Raw genomic sequence first — 16,261 nt, forward strand, 5'->3', positions numbered from 1 at the left:
AGATGACGTAGATAATATGGATGATTTCCTACCTTCCCTTCGTGAGATAGTAAAAACAACAACTCAAAAAAACCTGTTCTAAACTTTGTGCACTAACTTTAAAAATACATTGATTGTTTGTTGGAATGCATCACTTTGTTATAGTCTAATGTATCTTCATACGATATTAGAGACTTAAGAATGACCAGTGTGTTCACTGACAAATAAACCAACTCAACGCTTTTCTCACCTCAGCTCCCATGAACACACAATTACACATGATGCTTATTGAGAGATTTTTTTTCCACTGCACAGAGACATCAGCACAAAGAAAGCACTGAGGACCAGAGGTTAGCATCTGATGTGCCAATATACAAACAAGAGTCCCAAACCTGCTGAAATGGTCATTGCTGTAATAACCTGATTATAAATGCTGATTAAACAAACACATACAAGCAAAAATGCAAAGATGAAGCAAAAACAGCCTCTATGATTTAAAAAGAAACTGCTTGTGTGCATCTTAGTACATAGAAGCACTACTCATTTTAATAGGCCACTAAAACACTGTAGGGTAATTACTCTACAAACAAGCAAAACATGCATAAGCAACATGTTGAAGATATTTGCAGCTAAAAATAACTAAAAATAAACCAAAACAAGTCAAACTAAATAGAAAGTCTAGTATCAGCTACAATCTTTGTCTCAGTATCAATGGTTTAAGCCTTTTCACACAGCCCCTTCAATATATATATATATATATATATATATATATATATATATATATATATATATATATATATATATATATATATATATATCTATATATATATATATACATTATGATATAATATAATATAATATAATAATTTTGCACTGCAAAACTGTTTATTTTTTTATACTCAGTATTTTTGACATGTTTTCCGGTGGAAATATCAAAAATAAATAAATAAATAAATAAACCAAGACAGATTTACTTGAGAAACAAAGTGTATATAAATCACTAAATAAGTGATTTTATGCTTAATTAATTCAAAGGAGAACAGAATTATTTTTCTAACCCCACAGATGAAATTTTTTTCTTGTTTTAACCAAAATTCACTAAATTTTGATATACGTTTCAGAAAACAAGACTACAAAAATTGTCGAGTTATTTTGCCTCTTAAACGTATGTTAATTTAAGAGTGTTTTTGAACTGGAAAACAAGACAAACATTTGAACCTCACTGAACACTTTTGGGATTAATTGGAACAGCAATTGCAAGCCATACTTTATCACCCAACTTTAATGATGCTTTTGTGTTTGAATAGAAGCAAATCTCCTTTGCCATGTTCCAACATTCAATGGAGAACCACCACAGAAGAGTGATAGCTGTTATGGATGGTCACTTCTCGGATTTGACATGAAATGTTGACTTGTACTGTACATTCACTATGGGTGCGGTGTCTGGGTGTCCTTTTGGCTAAATCAATAGAACAAATAAAAACATTTACTGGCAGAGAACAAAAGAAAATATGAGAAAAGATAAAGATGATGACATGTATCCTTTAATGCAACCAGTTTTCCTGATCCATCTGCATTCTTGTCAAGCTGTGGTAGGATCTTGATTATGTTAATGAGATAGTGTGAGACAAAGAAAAGAAAAAATAAAACTAAAATGGGCAAACCACAATCACCTGGATTGTGAACAGAACAGAATTATTTCTTTTTGTCATTTATTACCAACAATACAGTGAATGGGTGCCGTCAGAATGAGAGTCCAAACAGCTGATAAAAACATCACAATAATCCACCCATTCACTGCAAATGATCCATTTGTGAGCAAGTGATGCAATGCTAAATATATCCCAATCTGTCTAATGAAATAACAAACTTATCTACATCTTTGAATGGCGTGAGTGTGAGTGCATTTTTTTTCAGCGTCAACTATTCTTCAAACCTATGAAAATGTTAAGTGGTTTAACATTGAAACAGCTTGCTAAACACTATAATTCCCAAACCTGCTGATACTGAGACATCTAAATAGATCACCACATTACAGTTGATGCTGATATTCATATTTAATGAATCTCAATACACAGTCGGATAAAAAGGTTTGGTGTGAACTTCCATGTACACTTGACTTATCACATCCAAAACAAGAATTTGCAATTCATTTACAAAATGTAACGAGGGCAGAAACAGCAACCTGAACAATAAATATACAAATTGTGTTCAGAAACCCATTTAACAGATGATTCTTATTAAAAGTGACGTCATGTAGATTAATTGCTGCAATCTGGGATTAATTTCCATGATCAAGTGCACAGTGATTTTACATGGTAAATGTGATCAGAGATCTCAAATCACCTCTGCTTGGGACTGAACTATACATTTGGCAAACACAACTCATATTAACCGCACACAATATATTCAGTTTAGGTAGAAACAGCAGCTTTCAAATCACTAAGCAAAAATGTAGTTCAACAATCATTGCTACTTCTAGAATTAGATCACTCGAGAATTAAAATTCTGCCATTATTTTCTGACATTCCAAACCTGTGACTTGCTTTTCTCTCTCTCTCTCTCTCTCTCTCTCTCTCTGTGGAATACAAAAAAGGTCTGCTCCTCATGCAAAGCTATATGACTTCAGAAGACTTGGATCACTTTTATGGTGCAGTCTGTGTCCATTCTGAAACATTGTAACTCAAAGTAAGTACAAGTTTTCATTTTATAATGAAAATAAGGGTGAGTAAATGATGGCAGAATTTCAATTTCTAGGTGAGCTATAGCTAAAAATGAACCTCTAAGTAAAGATGTCCACAATTACAGTGAAAAGGAAAACTGTAAACTTTGAGCATCACAGTTGAAATGATATTATCATGAACTGGCAGTGAGCGGTCCATCAGTGATTGATCACAGTGCAGGAAGGACGACTGAGAACCACATTTATGGATCAAAAGTACGCAGCGGCCCTCGTGTCACGCTTTCCTGACAATACGTCCAGTTTTCTTCAAGTCTCGTCTCCCTGTCCACACCGGCTGGCTACTGACTCTCCATGTTCCATGACAGACACGGGAACTGTGGGTAAAAATAAAGTTGATAGCCTACAGTTATTGTGGCACAGACAAATGCAAAATAGTCTTTTTTCCCCAGTGTTTTACTGAAATACTTAAAGAGCTGGATTTCCCAGAAAAGTGAACACTTTATTATTAAGGATTAATCAAAGTTGCTTCCGTCATGTTAAATATATTCACTTTACATGTTAGTAGAAGCATATTTAGGTTACATTACAGAAGGCATAACGTTACAGAATAACTCTGTAGACAAGAATGAGGAGGTTAGTCAGAAAAAGAGTTAACTTAAGGGACATTTTTAGCGAGGTGAACCTCTTACCTGGAGCAGCACATTAGGCGTTTATTAGGTTTGGCTGCTTGTCTCCTGTACTGCATCAATCCACACACAAGCTCGTGAGCTATCATGACGTAAAGTAAGAATATGAGCACACCAGGGTCCATCCTGCCGGTCAGTGCAAGTGTTCACTATCTGACAGGTTTTTTTAAAGCAATGCAGGCTGCACAGACAGATAATAGTGAATATAGTCACAGCATTACTGTCACTGCAGCTCCGTCACGCGCCTCAAAAACAATTCGCGATATTTCGCTCCTCTCCACTGGTTTTTATAATCCTTTCATTCGGAACACAGCAACACTGCTTTATATCTTTCACTGTTGACGTGGCGTGAGGATTTTGTTGCTTGAATTATTCTCCTGAAGCCCTTTGACAGACGGATTGGGAGGATGTTGCCGTGGAGACGCCGTTGCTAAGAGACCTCGTGATTTGGTTTCGGTTTAGCGTCAGTCTGCAGTGTCAAGTTTGAAAAAGAAAATATATCATCATCATCGTCGTATATGAAAAATGTGCTATATTCAGAATGTTTTATACAATTCATTCCGCGATGAATCTATCCATCTATCCATCCATCCATCCATCCATCCATCCACATACATGTACAATTTGTTTATTTACACTTTAAGATATTCTTTGAGAGAATGCATTAATCGCACAATAGACACTTTTTAAATGAACTCTCAAATGTGACATTTTCATATGCAGAATGGGGATACAATATTCAATTAAATTTATGGGACAGCAATTAATAACACTTAACACCTCAAAAAAAAAAAAAAAAAATGCATGGCATAGTTACAAGAATTTAGTGGATTCTTTTGGAACCTGTTATGCTGTAATAGAGAGAAGTTGAAAGACCATCCACTAGTTATCTTTCTCAGTGATGTCCATGAAGAACCCAAACAACTGATACCACAAAATCTCTTAACACACACACATATATATATATATATATATATATATATTAAATGCCATTGGATTGGATTGGACAACTTGTTTGAAGAAGTTAAAGGGTTAGTTCACCCAATAATCAAAATTATGTAATTAATAACTCACTCTCATGTCGTTCCAAACCAGTGAGACCTCCGTTTATCTTCGGAACACAGTTTAAGATATATTAGATTTAGTCCGAGAGCTTTCTGTCCCTCCATTGAAACTGTGTGTACAGTATACTCTCCATGTCCAGAAAGCTAAGAAAAACATCATCAAAGTAGTCCATGTGACATCAGAGGGTCAGTTAGAATTTTTTGAAGCATCGAAAATACATTTTGGTCCAAAAAATAGCAAAAACTAAGACTTTATTCAGCATTGTCTTCTCTTCCATGTCTGTTGTGGGAAAGTTCAAAACAAAGCAGTTTGTCATATCCGGATCACGAACGAATCATTCAATGTAACCGGTTCTTCTTGAACCAGTTCACCAAATCGAACTGCATCGTTTGAAACGGTTCGCGTCTCCAATAAGCATTAATCCACAAATGACTTAAGCTGTTAACTTTTTTAATGTGGCTGACACTCCCTCTGAGTTAAAACAAACCAATATCCCGGAGTAATGCATGCACTGTACACTGACTGAACTGCTGTGAAGAGAGAACTGAAGATGAACACCGAGCCGAGACAGATAATGAAAGAAAGACTTTTATTGTATGGTGCTTTAGAAATCATTAAGTCACAATTTATATTTTGTAGTTAAGCACAGTAATCTACCTTACCAAGATATTGCAAGATAACAGTACATCCATACATTTCTTCCAACTTAAATTAATTACAAATAAGTGGTTCTGGGAATTTCAAAGAATACTTCTCTGGACTTTATTATCATTTCAGGATGTCAACATTGCACTATATAACTTTTTATGGTTTGGACTAAGTAGATAACCTGTTTTATTTCATCATATTTAAAGACCAGTGGACATAAAGGAGTATAAAATAAACTAGTAAATAAACTTTATCTTTGTTTGCTGCCATGTGTTAATCTACACATTAAATTAAAAACCAATCAGACATGAGTATGACCTTTCTAGTTTTGGAGTAACGTCCCATCCATCCATCCATCCATCTCAGAAATGTATTCAAGTTCTGTACTTTCTCAGCCTTGGCACATCAAGACTTGAAAGCTACGTTAAGAAGTTCAGTTTGAAATAGTGTCCTTATTCGCAGCTGTCATTTATCCCATGCAACCCATTCAATACCCTTCGTCTGCCCAGGTCACCTCATAGTCTGGGTAATGGGTTTTTAACTTCTCTGTGGAAACAGAATGATTCGCTTTCCCAAATCCCTGAAAAATAAGAGGAAATGGTTCAACTAAAGGAACTAATTTAAGGAATGTATATCGTATAACACTGGAGCATCATGTGTACAAACCACAGAATAACCGTAGACGTGGATCTTTTTTGCAGCACTGTCATGTTTGATTCTTCCACCTCCGAGACATTCACAATCCAGTCCTCCACCTCTCTCCAGTTCTTCAGCCACATGGTCATAGATATCAGCTGGAGGAGATACAATGTTATGAAGGTTTTGTAGCTAGACACAAAGAAACGTTTGTTCTCCTATCAAATGTGTGGAGAAATTTCCTAAAACCTGTAATACATATCTAGAAGTATATGAAAATAAACACATTTGTATTTAAACAAACCCAAGTGCTTTTTCTGCAGTAAAAACGTTAGTAAAATTAAAGCTAGAAGTTGAAAACCTAATACAGGGAAAGAAAGGAAGAAAGATAAATTAATAGCAATAAATGAAATGCAAAATAGATTATTAATTATCGTAAGAAATAAAAGACCAATCACAAAGCAATATGAACAAAGGAGACCAATCACAATTCAATATGCTAAACATGCCATTTCTCCCTAACACCTGTCATTCATTCAAACATTTTAATAAATCCCTACCATGATACTCGGCCCATGCGTATCCTCTCACAATATCAACATATGAATCGTCGTCTTTGCTGTTCACCCGTATGAGGACGTATTTGAAGACACCGTTGGGATCTAAATCAACCTCTGGGATTTTAGCGAGACATTCGGCAGACATAATTGCAAATGCGGGACTGAAAAATCCTAATACTACAGCGAAGTTCAGTACAACAACAGAAAAGCACTTCATTTACCACTGCTGTGGTTTGACGTACTGGAATGAACTTATTCACATTAGCGACACCTACTGGGGCGGAGCATAAGTACATGCAGCGGCAACCACAAGGAACAGAATCACAACACAGAATCACATCAAGTATGATGGTGTTCTCATGCAAAACATATTTCTATATACTGTATGCTGTTTGGATTTATTTGATATTTGAAAAAGTTTAAGAAAAGGGGAAATGTATACAGTACTGAGATTACAGCAATAAAAAGAAAAAATAGTTACTGTCCATACAATAAAACTGTGGTAGCATTACATTAACCATCAATGTGTTAAAAACAATATACATGATTTAGTATAACTGCTAAATGATTCTACCATGTACTTTGTACCATGGTATTCTTTAAATTAATTCTTTGTACTGCTGTTTTACACGCTGATCAACACTCACTAGAGGCCACAACACATGCTCATTTTGTGCAAATGTTTATTTCTTCAGCCTATGGAAAGGACAATTGATGCACAACCTTTTTTTAATACAAACAACACATTTTGGAAAGATCATATTTGCAAATAAGAGTGGTTACTCTAGAGAAAAGTGCACTCCGAGCACCTCTCTAGAGCTCTTCAGGAGCTCTGTGGCTGTATCAAACTCTAGCGGTATCGTCTTCCTTTCAGCTTTGAGTTCTCGCTCCATTAGCTGCCATACAAAATGTGGAGGGGATAAAGATTAGTTTAACAATTTTATATTTGTAACCTATGGCAAATATAACTATAAAATATAATCAAAATGCCAATTCTCGCTAACTACCTGAAATGTGGAGAGCTCTAGCAGCTCACTGATATCGTCCTCTTGTTCGGTAAGTGGCTCATTGATCTTCATAGCAGCCTTGGCCACATCTGGATGGTAATGCTTCTGCAAAGTCTAAGAGAAAATTGGCCTTTTTTCATAGACATCCTTTCAGATAGTCAAAGGTTAATTCTTTGTGGATGGTAAGTCGGTCAGAATGTCAATGTCAGAAAGGAAAGAATCAAATAAAGAGCAATATGAAGAGGCTTACCTTGATCTCCCATAGGCTGCTCTCCAGAGCATGACACTGAGCAGGATCCTCCTCTTCCATCACATACGGGTCGTCACAAGGCTCTGATTAAAAACATTAACAGGAACAATTTTTCAGAATTAATGCTGAAAAAAAAGATAAGTATTCCTGTATTTCACCTAATAAACTCTGGTTAGAATTAAGATAATTATACTAAAAATAATAAAATAAATAAATGAACGCATTGTTAGAATAAACAGTAATTAACAAAATAAAAACAATATATTTTAAACCAACAACTCATAGCAAATAAATACATATTTTTTTTTGTAAATAAACAAGCAAATAAATAAATAATACAAATTATAAATAAATACAAATTAACACACAATACATACATAAAATATGTACATATACATATTTGTAAATGTATATACAAATGTGTATACATCTTAACAGTGCTGTATGCAAGTTTTTGACTCTACTAAAGCATAAAAATACCATAATATGTTTGCAGATATTTAAGAAACATGCTAAGTTAACATATTTGTTTATCTGAAAAACAATGCTACAGTCAGTTATTCTCCTTTGAAAATGTGCATTCTGGGCCAGATTGTCTGTCTTTGTTTTGGTTTGTGAAACCCGCCGTCTGTTAGTTTACCCAATTGTATTTCGGCACGCCGGGTTGCCAGTTGTCAGAGAAAACAATGCATTTCATTTCATTCACTGTCATGTGTGCTCATTCCTGTTGGTGTGTATCAAGTCTAAGGAGATGGGGCCGGGTGAAAAAAGCCCTCTCCAATATTTTGAATTTGGACTGCAATACCTAGTTCAACCACTCGGTGTCAATCCTACATACAGCACCTTTTAATGAATAATAATTTACCTTCTGCAGTGCAGGGTCTGTGGATGAGGACTCTACACGAGGGGTGCCGGCGGATGAGATTACAGATGAATGGCAAAAGTATGAGGAGAGATGTAGGTGGCGCTGTGAGAGACAGTCGAGCGAAACGCTTCACAAACGCTGCCACAAGGTAAGCTGGCAGATGTCTGTCAGAGCAAATGGGTTACTATTTTTGAGAACAAAACACAACATTTATGTTCTGATGCTCATATTGATCTTTACCCAGAATAAAAGTGTAAAGAGTAAACCTACGTTGAAGAAAGGAAGATGTTCGCCAGGTGGAAGAAACGTGCTCTGTACTTCACATGGAAGATAGAGGGATCCAGCAGACTGTACAGCTTCTTATAAAAATCTGGATAATCCCTACACAACAAACACAGAGAAGGCTTTTAAAAAAAAAGATATTGGATCTTAAAATATTAAATCGTTCCTTTTGAAATGGTTTAATGCTTACAAATTATGCTCATGGATAAGGATGAACAAACCATTCAGAGATAACAAACTGATCGCCCCACCTGAGACAAACAGAGAGAGAAAAGTGCATTACAGACATCTAACAGATCATGTCATGAATAATAATAATTTACACTCTGGACTCACCAATGTCATAGGCAGCGCTCAGGAAGTCAATCAAAAGTGTGGGATCACTCATCTGTGGCATTATGGATTCATGAAGGATGACCAGGATCTTCTTGTACATGTTGCTAGGTAACTATGAAAACCAAAAGACCGGTTAAAAACCGGAGTAAGGTCTGACCTTTCTGCCCTAATGAAATACTAAGGCATGATAAGATTTTATTTTGGTAAAATAAGCGTAATCTAGAGGCCTTTGCCTTTCATATAAGCCACTTCTGATTCCAAATGATCAAGTAGAAGTCGAGTTAGCGACAAGATTTTTGTCAGGGAGTGTACTGTGACATTATAGTGAGGGTTGTTTTACCTTGAACTTGAGAAACACCAACCACATTTGCTCAAAAGCCCGTTTATGCTCCTATATGGAAAGATTTATAAATGTATAATTTCAGAATGAACGTTGGAGAAATAAATGCAGAAATGTAAAATAAAGTATTTACCTTTACTTTGGCTACTTTCCATTCTTCAAGTTTGTCTGTAAAGCAGAGAGAAATAGTATTTATGAAGGGCAATGTTTTATTGGGACAATACCGCGGTAATTAAGCTAACTTACACTCTTGTTTGACAAGGAATTTTTTCAGTTTTGATGCTTCGCTGGGTACGTTGATGGTTGAGAGGAGTGTGAAAACATTATTCTGATATACAGGAATCACAGCCTAAAAAACAGATTTGATTACAAAAATAAGTCTGCAAAACTGGTAATACAGAATAAATATGCAAAACTAAATAAGCATAAATTTACAGAAAAAAATAAAAAATTTACATTTTAAAAAATTACACAAAACTGACAATGTAAACACAACCACACTGACCTTTTTGTTTCTGGCCATGACTCTGTAAATGTTGTCTCGCACTGAACTCATGACGTAGTAGCGCACATCGTCCATCTCCAAAAACTCTTGAAACCTGGAGATGAGCAGTGACATGTCTTCTTTCTCTGAGAGGAGATGCTCCACCACGGTCTGTGCACATGAGAGGGATAAGCTTTTTTCCTATATGACTTCAGTGTGCAACACATGTCAGTGTCTGTAGTTGTAAAGAAAAACCTACCTGTAAGAGCTCCCTGGGAAAGTTAAAGTGCTCATCAAGATTCTGGAGAGGGTGTTTGCCTTCTGCTGCAACAAACTTCATCAGTGCACACAGAGACGTCTCCTGGAAAATATGAAAAAAATAAACATAAATCATACACTGACATTTATCAGATATGGGAGTGTCCCAAGTTTTTACAGAGCTGTTATTGTTAACTAAAAGTAAACCTGTTTCAGTAATAGAAATGAATCTGAAATAAAATAAAATGTAAATATTAGATGAAAACCTTAAGGTTAAAACTAAATAATTAGACTTGTTATCTGGTCAACTAACTAAATTAAGTAAGCTTAAGTTAAGTTAAGTGCTAAAATTAAAACTAATATATATATATATATATATAATACATAAATATATATATAATATATATATAACACATCTGTGTGTGTTTGTTTAAAAAAGGCACATAAAATTACGAAACAAACAAAACAACTGAAAATGAATGTACTAAAATTATTAAAACTGACAAAAGTAAAGCTATAAATGAATATTTTAAAAAAAGCACATTCCAAATTTACTAAAATAAAAATATAAAAATGGAATAATTAAAACTACAAAAATGCACATAATAACTGCCAAAACAAAAATAAAAAAAATGAAAGTAGAAGTACTAAAATTACTACAACTGGCATTAAATTAAATCTATAAATAAAAATAATATTATTATTATTATTAATAATACTTAAATGAAAATAAAATCTGAACATATAAAAATGAGTGAGTTAAATGTTATTGGTATATAAATAATATTAAATCAACACTTATTTTACTGAATAATTTTATTGAATATCTGACTGTTATAGTTGTTTATATTCCAATCTACCGTATATGTCAAGTACATTAAAGACCACGTGTCTAAAATATAAACCATCATGTTAGATAAATTAACACCCACTAATCACCCACAAAATTCACTCACCTTCACTTGGAAAGCTTTATGGCCTATATTTTCCAGCAGAAGTTCCACACAGCTGCTGTAACGGTGTCTCATGAATATTTGGTACTTCTCTTCAGCACTGCGATCACCTGAAAATTGAACCGTTTAAGTTTACTTTTTAGATTTGATTTGACTGCAAAAAAATTATATAGATCTAAGAAAAAATTAAACAAACAAATAATAAATAAATGCGGTGCATTTAAGCTCATAACTTGATAGCTGGTTTTTCATCTACAATATGTAATAATCATATATGCAATGTGTCCTATGTAAGTGTTCCTCTTGGTAAAATACACAGTCAGATGTCAGTCTAATACATTAAACTTGTTTACTGAATGGTCTTAAGATGCAGTAATTTACCATTCACGAGGTCTTCTTCTTCCGGCAGATCACCAACATAAAGATCTCCTCTGTAGAACAACTGACAGAAAATCTTACTGCAAGCATTGCTGGCGAAAATTATTTCTTTATCCTTTTCGGACTGCAAGGAAGAAGAAAAATGGTATGTTTTATTGAGTGATTGATAGACCCAAACATTATTAGGTGTGTAATTCATTAGAGTTCACTATGAAACAAGATCACATACCTGCAAAAATTCAATGATGTCGAATATGTCGTTAGCGTGTTTCTTGTTTTGAAGTACACGATCTGTTTTAGTATTTATATCTTTCTTATATGAAACCTGACTGTTTTCTCCTTTCACGTTGCTTTCCGTGGACGGCGCCATGATTGTTTCACTAAAAATGTGTTGCTGGGTTCATGCCAAAGGATGAGGGCGCCTCTAGTGGCCAGCTGGTGTTTTACCGCGGAAAAGGAATAATAAGCTGGTAGAATTGAATGAAGCCGGTGTCAGTTAAGACGAAATTAGACAACAATTCAACTTTTACAACTTTTCACTCTGTGCTTTCAATTTTTTTCCAATTAAACTTTTCAATATCATTATAATGGTCACGTGTCAAGAGCGCTGATTCAAGCATGTGTCAGACAGTCGTCCCATGATACGAATTAAGCTGGACCAATCAGAACGATTTGTCATTACCGAGTGATTTCCATATTTCAGAGGCTTTGGTTTCAGGTGAAGGACATATTCAGGAATGTATTACATTTAAAAGATGGCACTTTCTAGTGTCTCGAGTGAGACAAAAAAAACAAACAAAAATAAAAACAATAAGTAAATAAAAACTTTTTTTAAGCCACAGTGGTTTGGACAAAACACTGCCTAAAGCACCAAATATTTATAATACAGAAAAGTATAACTCATTTATAAAACAGTAAAAATCCATTAGAAAAAAATGGTCTAACAACTGAACAGTACACTTTCTTGCATAATAGACATCAACACTGTTTAACGGAAAGTGTTTAAAGGAAAACTGCAACAAGCCTTAACAAAACCATATTTTTATTTCAGAATCATTGAAAATTAATGTTAGCACACAAGCAAAAACCAAAATAAAAGATTAAACACAACAGAAGTCTGCTTCTTAGTGATTCAGTCAGATAAATTTCCATCTTCGTCATCATCCTGAAAAAATAATTAAATATAGTGTTTATAATTCATGTTCAATCCATACACAACAGGGCAGAATAAAAATTTTCTTTCATGAAAATGTTATTCTAATTTACACTCTAATTTACACACACACACACACACACACACACACACATATATATATATATAAATTATTAATTATATTAGCATCATTACTTTAAACAACCCAGTCAAATATTACCCACTTTGCACTCTTGGTTTCCTGTGGCCGTGGCTTCAAAATCATGGATATATAGTGTAGCCATCCAGTTCACCATGGACTTCTCATGGAGCTCAGTCTCTACAATGCTGGGATAAATGTGCTCGTGCTTAAAAGCAGCGATGGCTTCTTCTTCCTCAGTCCATTCCAGAGTCTCATGGATGCCATCTCCTCCAAAGCGTTTGTTGTAGCGGTCAAAGTGCACCCTCTCCAGCACCAACCCCAGCCCAGGAGCCTTTGGAACGTCAACTTTGTCCTCTCCCCAGCTCCTCTCGATCACCCCTTCATCCACATATCCTTTAACCACAGCGATCACGAGACCGATCATCTTCCGGATCTGGTGCATCATGAAGCTCTGGCCTCTAACTGTGATGACGGCAAACTCAGCTTCCTGTCTCACAAACGGTTCTCCGCAGGACATGTGGGTGATGTAACGTTTGGCACTGGGGTCCCGTGGACCTTTTTGCGATGTGAAGTTGTGGAAGTTGTGGGTTCCTTTATACAGGCCAAATAATCGGTTGACCTTCTGAAGGGTCTCTGAACTCAGACGGAATGACGTGTCCTCCTGGTTACAGTCCTTTGGGGAGAAAGAAACAGTGGGAAGCATGTAGGAATACGTTCTGGCGTCGCAGTTGTTTTTGGAATTGAAGCCTCCTGTGACTCTTTTGTAACCTGCAAGTTTGAAAAGATTTAAATGAAGAGTTCTTATTGTTAACTTACACTATTAAAAGCTTGTTTTGTTAACCGAAATGAAATAGTTTTGTTAACTGAAATAAGATAAAAAAAAAAAAAAAAAATAGATAAAAATGTAAACTTACCAAAATTGAAAATTAGAAATCGGTCTTGCCAACTAACTCAAATAAAATAAGTTTAAGCTTAAGTATTAAAATAACTAAAACCAGAACTTAAATAAAAATGTGTAAAAGCTAAATAGAAAGCTTTAATATATATATATATATATATATATATATATATATATTTTTTTTTTTACAAATGTACAAAAGCAATACAAATTGCTAAGACTAAAATGGAAACTGAAAATATAACAATAAAAGTGGGTTCAAAATTTTCATAAATACAATAACAGTATATAAATAACACTAATATTTGATTAATAACATTAATAATACTATCAATAATACTGTAATTGAACAGGAAAATTGTAAATAAAAAACCTTAAGGTCAGACCTAAAATTCTTATGTGAGGTGGCAGATGTGCATTCATTTTGTCCAGGATGTTGTCAATCATCCACACCTTCAGAGACACAACTTGACCTGCAGCAGATACACCCTGGTAATGCAAAGAGAAGTCCTCACCAATTACACTCTTTTCTTAAATAACAACAACAACAATAATAAATAAATAATTTTTATTTAAAAAAAAAAAAAAATTATTATTACTTTAATTTTGACTTTCTTAAAAAAAAAAAACCTTTTTTTATGTATTTTTTTTTTCAAAGCAGGAAGGATATAAATAGATTAAAATACATTTATGGTTTTTACATGTATCTTATTTTATTTAAAATAATATATTTAAATTTCAAGTGATTTTTTTTATTTTATTTTTTTATAGTTTTAGATGTAGTTTCAGTTAACTATAACAAATAGCACTCACTATGAAAAAGGCAGCTTGTTTTTGATCTCTCATAGGAGAACATGTGAGTAACTGAGCACCAAGTTCACCTTATCCGTCCGTGCACACCGTTGGAAAGACATCTTCTTCATGTCATCTCCATGGCCCTCTGGAATACATCTGGCTCTCACAAGAGCAGTGACCAGTTCATCCTCAATGGTCCTGAACTGAGAGTTCTTTGCATTTCTCTGAATGCACAGGACAAGTATTAATGCTTGGACCACACAGCAACATATAAATCACTATACTGCATCATCAGAACTCACCTGCATCCCATAATAGCCTTTGCCTGAATATGCCATCAGCAGGGCCACCTTTTTCTTGGGGTATTTCCTCTCCTCCTGGTCTGTTTTAAGCTTCTTTTCTTCATGCTCGGTCTCAGCGAGTGTATCATCTGCTGGTCTCTTTAAAGCATTGATTTGAGTGTCTGCTGACTGCTCAGTCATCTTGCAGGACATGCAAAATCCACGGGAATTTTATATAGGATCTTCTGGCCACCCTAAAGAGCATTTCAGTCGAACATTAAATGATCGTTCATCGGTTACTTTACAGCAGAACGCATTGTTAAGGAACCCACCTTTGTTTTTAAGAGCTGGAATAAATGTGTGACGTGATAAAATCTGAATGATCCGACAGCACCTCAGCATCTCATCCAGATCTCATCACTCTCTTCAGTGAGGATCTCACCAGTGCCTTTTAAACAAAACCAGCTCGACTGCTTTTACATCATCTGCCATTTTCTACAATAAGTGAAATTAGAACAGAAAACTCATTTCGTGAGTATCTTTAACAGCAGTATTATCTATCATCACCGCAAAACACTCATTTATTCCCCTGTACCATGAATAGACCCACGTGGAGTGGCTGAACTTTCACATCTCGCCGAATATCGCGTGACCTAAAACGGGTTGCCAGGTTTTCAAAATAAAAAGTGACTAAGAGGATGAGACATGTTTTTTTTTTTTTTTTTTTTACCATTTTACAAGTTTCCCCAACTGTAGTATCACTGAGATATGTGTATATTTATTATTTATATGTGAGATTATTAATATATTAAAAATATTTTTATATTTAACATTTTTATTTTAGTTAAGGTTTTAGTAATTTTGTCGTGTTTTTTACATGTCTATATAGTTTGCATTAACTTTGATTTAATTCAGTTTGTTATTTTAAGGAACAATTTTTTTATGGTTTTAATTTCAGTTTGTTTTAGTTGATTATAATAACCCTGATTTACAGTTAATCATATTAATACATATATTCATTTTACATAATTACAATTAATATTTATAATTTTATATATATATATATATATATATATATATATATATATATATATATATATATATATATATATAAATCCAGTAATCATATTTAAATATTTTTGTTATTTAATAACAATTTAATGATGTTAAATATACTTAATATTTTTGTTTATATAAATTAATATATAATATATTAAAATGATATATATTTATATTATTTATTCAATTAAAATGTATGAAATGTAATATAGAAATTAATAACAAATACATCTAAATGAAAAATATAAATGTAAAATTCTTATATAAACTGTTAATTAAAAAAAAAATTATTTGAAATATTTATCAGACTACAGATCACAGACAACATTTCATTCTCCCAAAGCCTCAAAGGTAAAGGGAGTTTAAAACCAAAAATTAGGCAATTTATTTCAGTTTTTCCTCTTTTATTGGTGCTGTACTGTTTAAAGCAAAAATTTACATATTATATAGACACTAAAGAGTGTGTACAGGTCTTTTTACAGAACAAACAACTGCAAATGTTTAACACCAGTCACAATTGGGA

General features: G+C 34.0%; 3 protein-coding genes across 3 annotated transcripts; all 3 read right to left on the reverse strand.

Annotated features, from left to right (window-relative positions):
- Positions 1–4,988: 4,988 nt before the first annotated feature.
- LOC132130560 (14 kDa phosphohistidine phosphatase-like) lies at positions 4,989–6,502 on the reverse strand. Its single transcript, XM_059542304.1, has 3 exons — positions 6,258–6,502; positions 5,728–5,855; positions 4,989–5,641 (listed from the first exon to the last, which is right to left on the reverse strand). The coding sequence occupies exons 1-3, from the start codon at positions 6,472–6,474 to the stop codon at positions 5,549–5,551; spliced, it is 438 nt and encodes a 145-aa protein (XP_059398287.1). The 5' UTR covers positions 6,475–6,502; the 3' UTR covers positions 4,989–5,548.
- Positions 6,503–6,923: 421 nt separating this feature from the next.
- Positions 6,924–11,893, reverse strand: LOC132130079 (nucleolar complex protein 4 homolog). The gene is made up of 15 exons (XM_059541710.1): positions 11,640–11,893; positions 11,414–11,534; positions 11,036–11,142; positions 10,081–10,182; positions 9,843–9,992; positions 9,584–9,686; positions 9,471–9,505; positions 9,338–9,388; positions 8,998–9,109; positions 8,852–8,912; positions 8,650–8,760; positions 8,380–8,543; positions 7,515–7,597; positions 7,265–7,378; positions 6,924–7,153 (listed from the first exon to the last, which is right to left on the reverse strand). The coding sequence occupies exons 1-15, from the start codon at positions 11,778–11,780 to the stop codon at positions 7,037–7,039; spliced, it is 1,572 nt and encodes a 523-aa protein (XP_059397693.1). The 5' UTR covers positions 11,781–11,893; the 3' UTR covers positions 6,924–7,036.
- A 542-nt stretch (positions 11,894–12,435) lies between these two features.
- LOC132130096 (pseudouridylate synthase 1 homolog) lies at positions 12,436–15,320 on the reverse strand. Its single transcript, XM_059541750.1, has 6 exons — positions 15,012–15,320; positions 14,701–14,933; positions 14,485–14,622; positions 13,990–14,092; positions 12,788–13,473; positions 12,436–12,575 (listed from the first exon to the last, which is right to left on the reverse strand). The coding sequence occupies exons 2-6, from the start codon at positions 14,890–14,892 to the stop codon at positions 12,543–12,545; spliced, it is 1,152 nt and encodes a 383-aa protein (XP_059397733.1). The 5' UTR covers positions 14,893–14,933; positions 15,012–15,320; the 3' UTR covers positions 12,436–12,542.
- Between the last annotated feature and the right edge of the window lie 941 nt (positions 15,321–16,261).

The sequence above is a fragment of the Carassius carassius genome, chromosome 47, assembly GCF_963082965.1.
Source record: "Carassius carassius chromosome 47, fCarCar2.1, whole genome shotgun sequence".
Lineage (NCBI taxonomy): Eukaryota > Metazoa > Chordata > Actinopteri > Cypriniformes > Cyprinidae > Carassius > Carassius carassius.

Coding starts and splice junctions, on each gene's coding strand:
- LOC132130560 (XM_059542304.1), bottom strand. CDS start 6,474: ATGAAGTGCTTTTCTGTTGTTGTACTGAACTTCGCTGTAGTATTAGGA. Junction 5,856..6,257: donor CGCATGGGCCGAGTATCATG/GTAGGGATTTAT, acceptor TATCTCCTCCAG/CTGATATCTATGACCATGTG. Junction 5,642..5,727: donor ACGTCTACGGTTATTCTGTG/GTTTGTACACAT, acceptor CTTATTTTTCAG/GGATTTGGGAAAGCGAATCA.
- LOC132130079 (XM_059541710.1), bottom strand. CDS start 11,780: ATGGCGCCGTCCACGGAAAGCAACGTGAAAGGAGAAAACAGTCAGGTT. Junction 9,506..9,583: donor ATTCCTTGTCAAACAAGAGT/GTAAGTTAGCTT, acceptor TCTGCTTTACAG/ACAAACTTGAAGAATGGAAA. Junction 8,913..8,997: donor GAGCGCTGCCTATGACATTG/GTGAGTCCAGAG, acceptor TGTTTGTCTCAG/GTGGGGCGATCAGTTTGTTA.
- LOC132130096 (XM_059541750.1), bottom strand. CDS start 14,892: ATGTCCTGCAAGATGACTGAGCAGTCAGCAGACACTCAAATCAATGCT. Junction 14,623..14,700: donor AAGGCTATTATGGGATGCAG/GTGAGTTCTGAT, acceptor CTGTGCATTCAG/AGAAATGCAAAGAACTCTCA. Junction 12,576..12,787: donor CAGGAAACCAAGAGTGCAAA/GTGGGTAATATT, acceptor TTATTTTTTCAG/GATGATGACGAAGATGGAAA.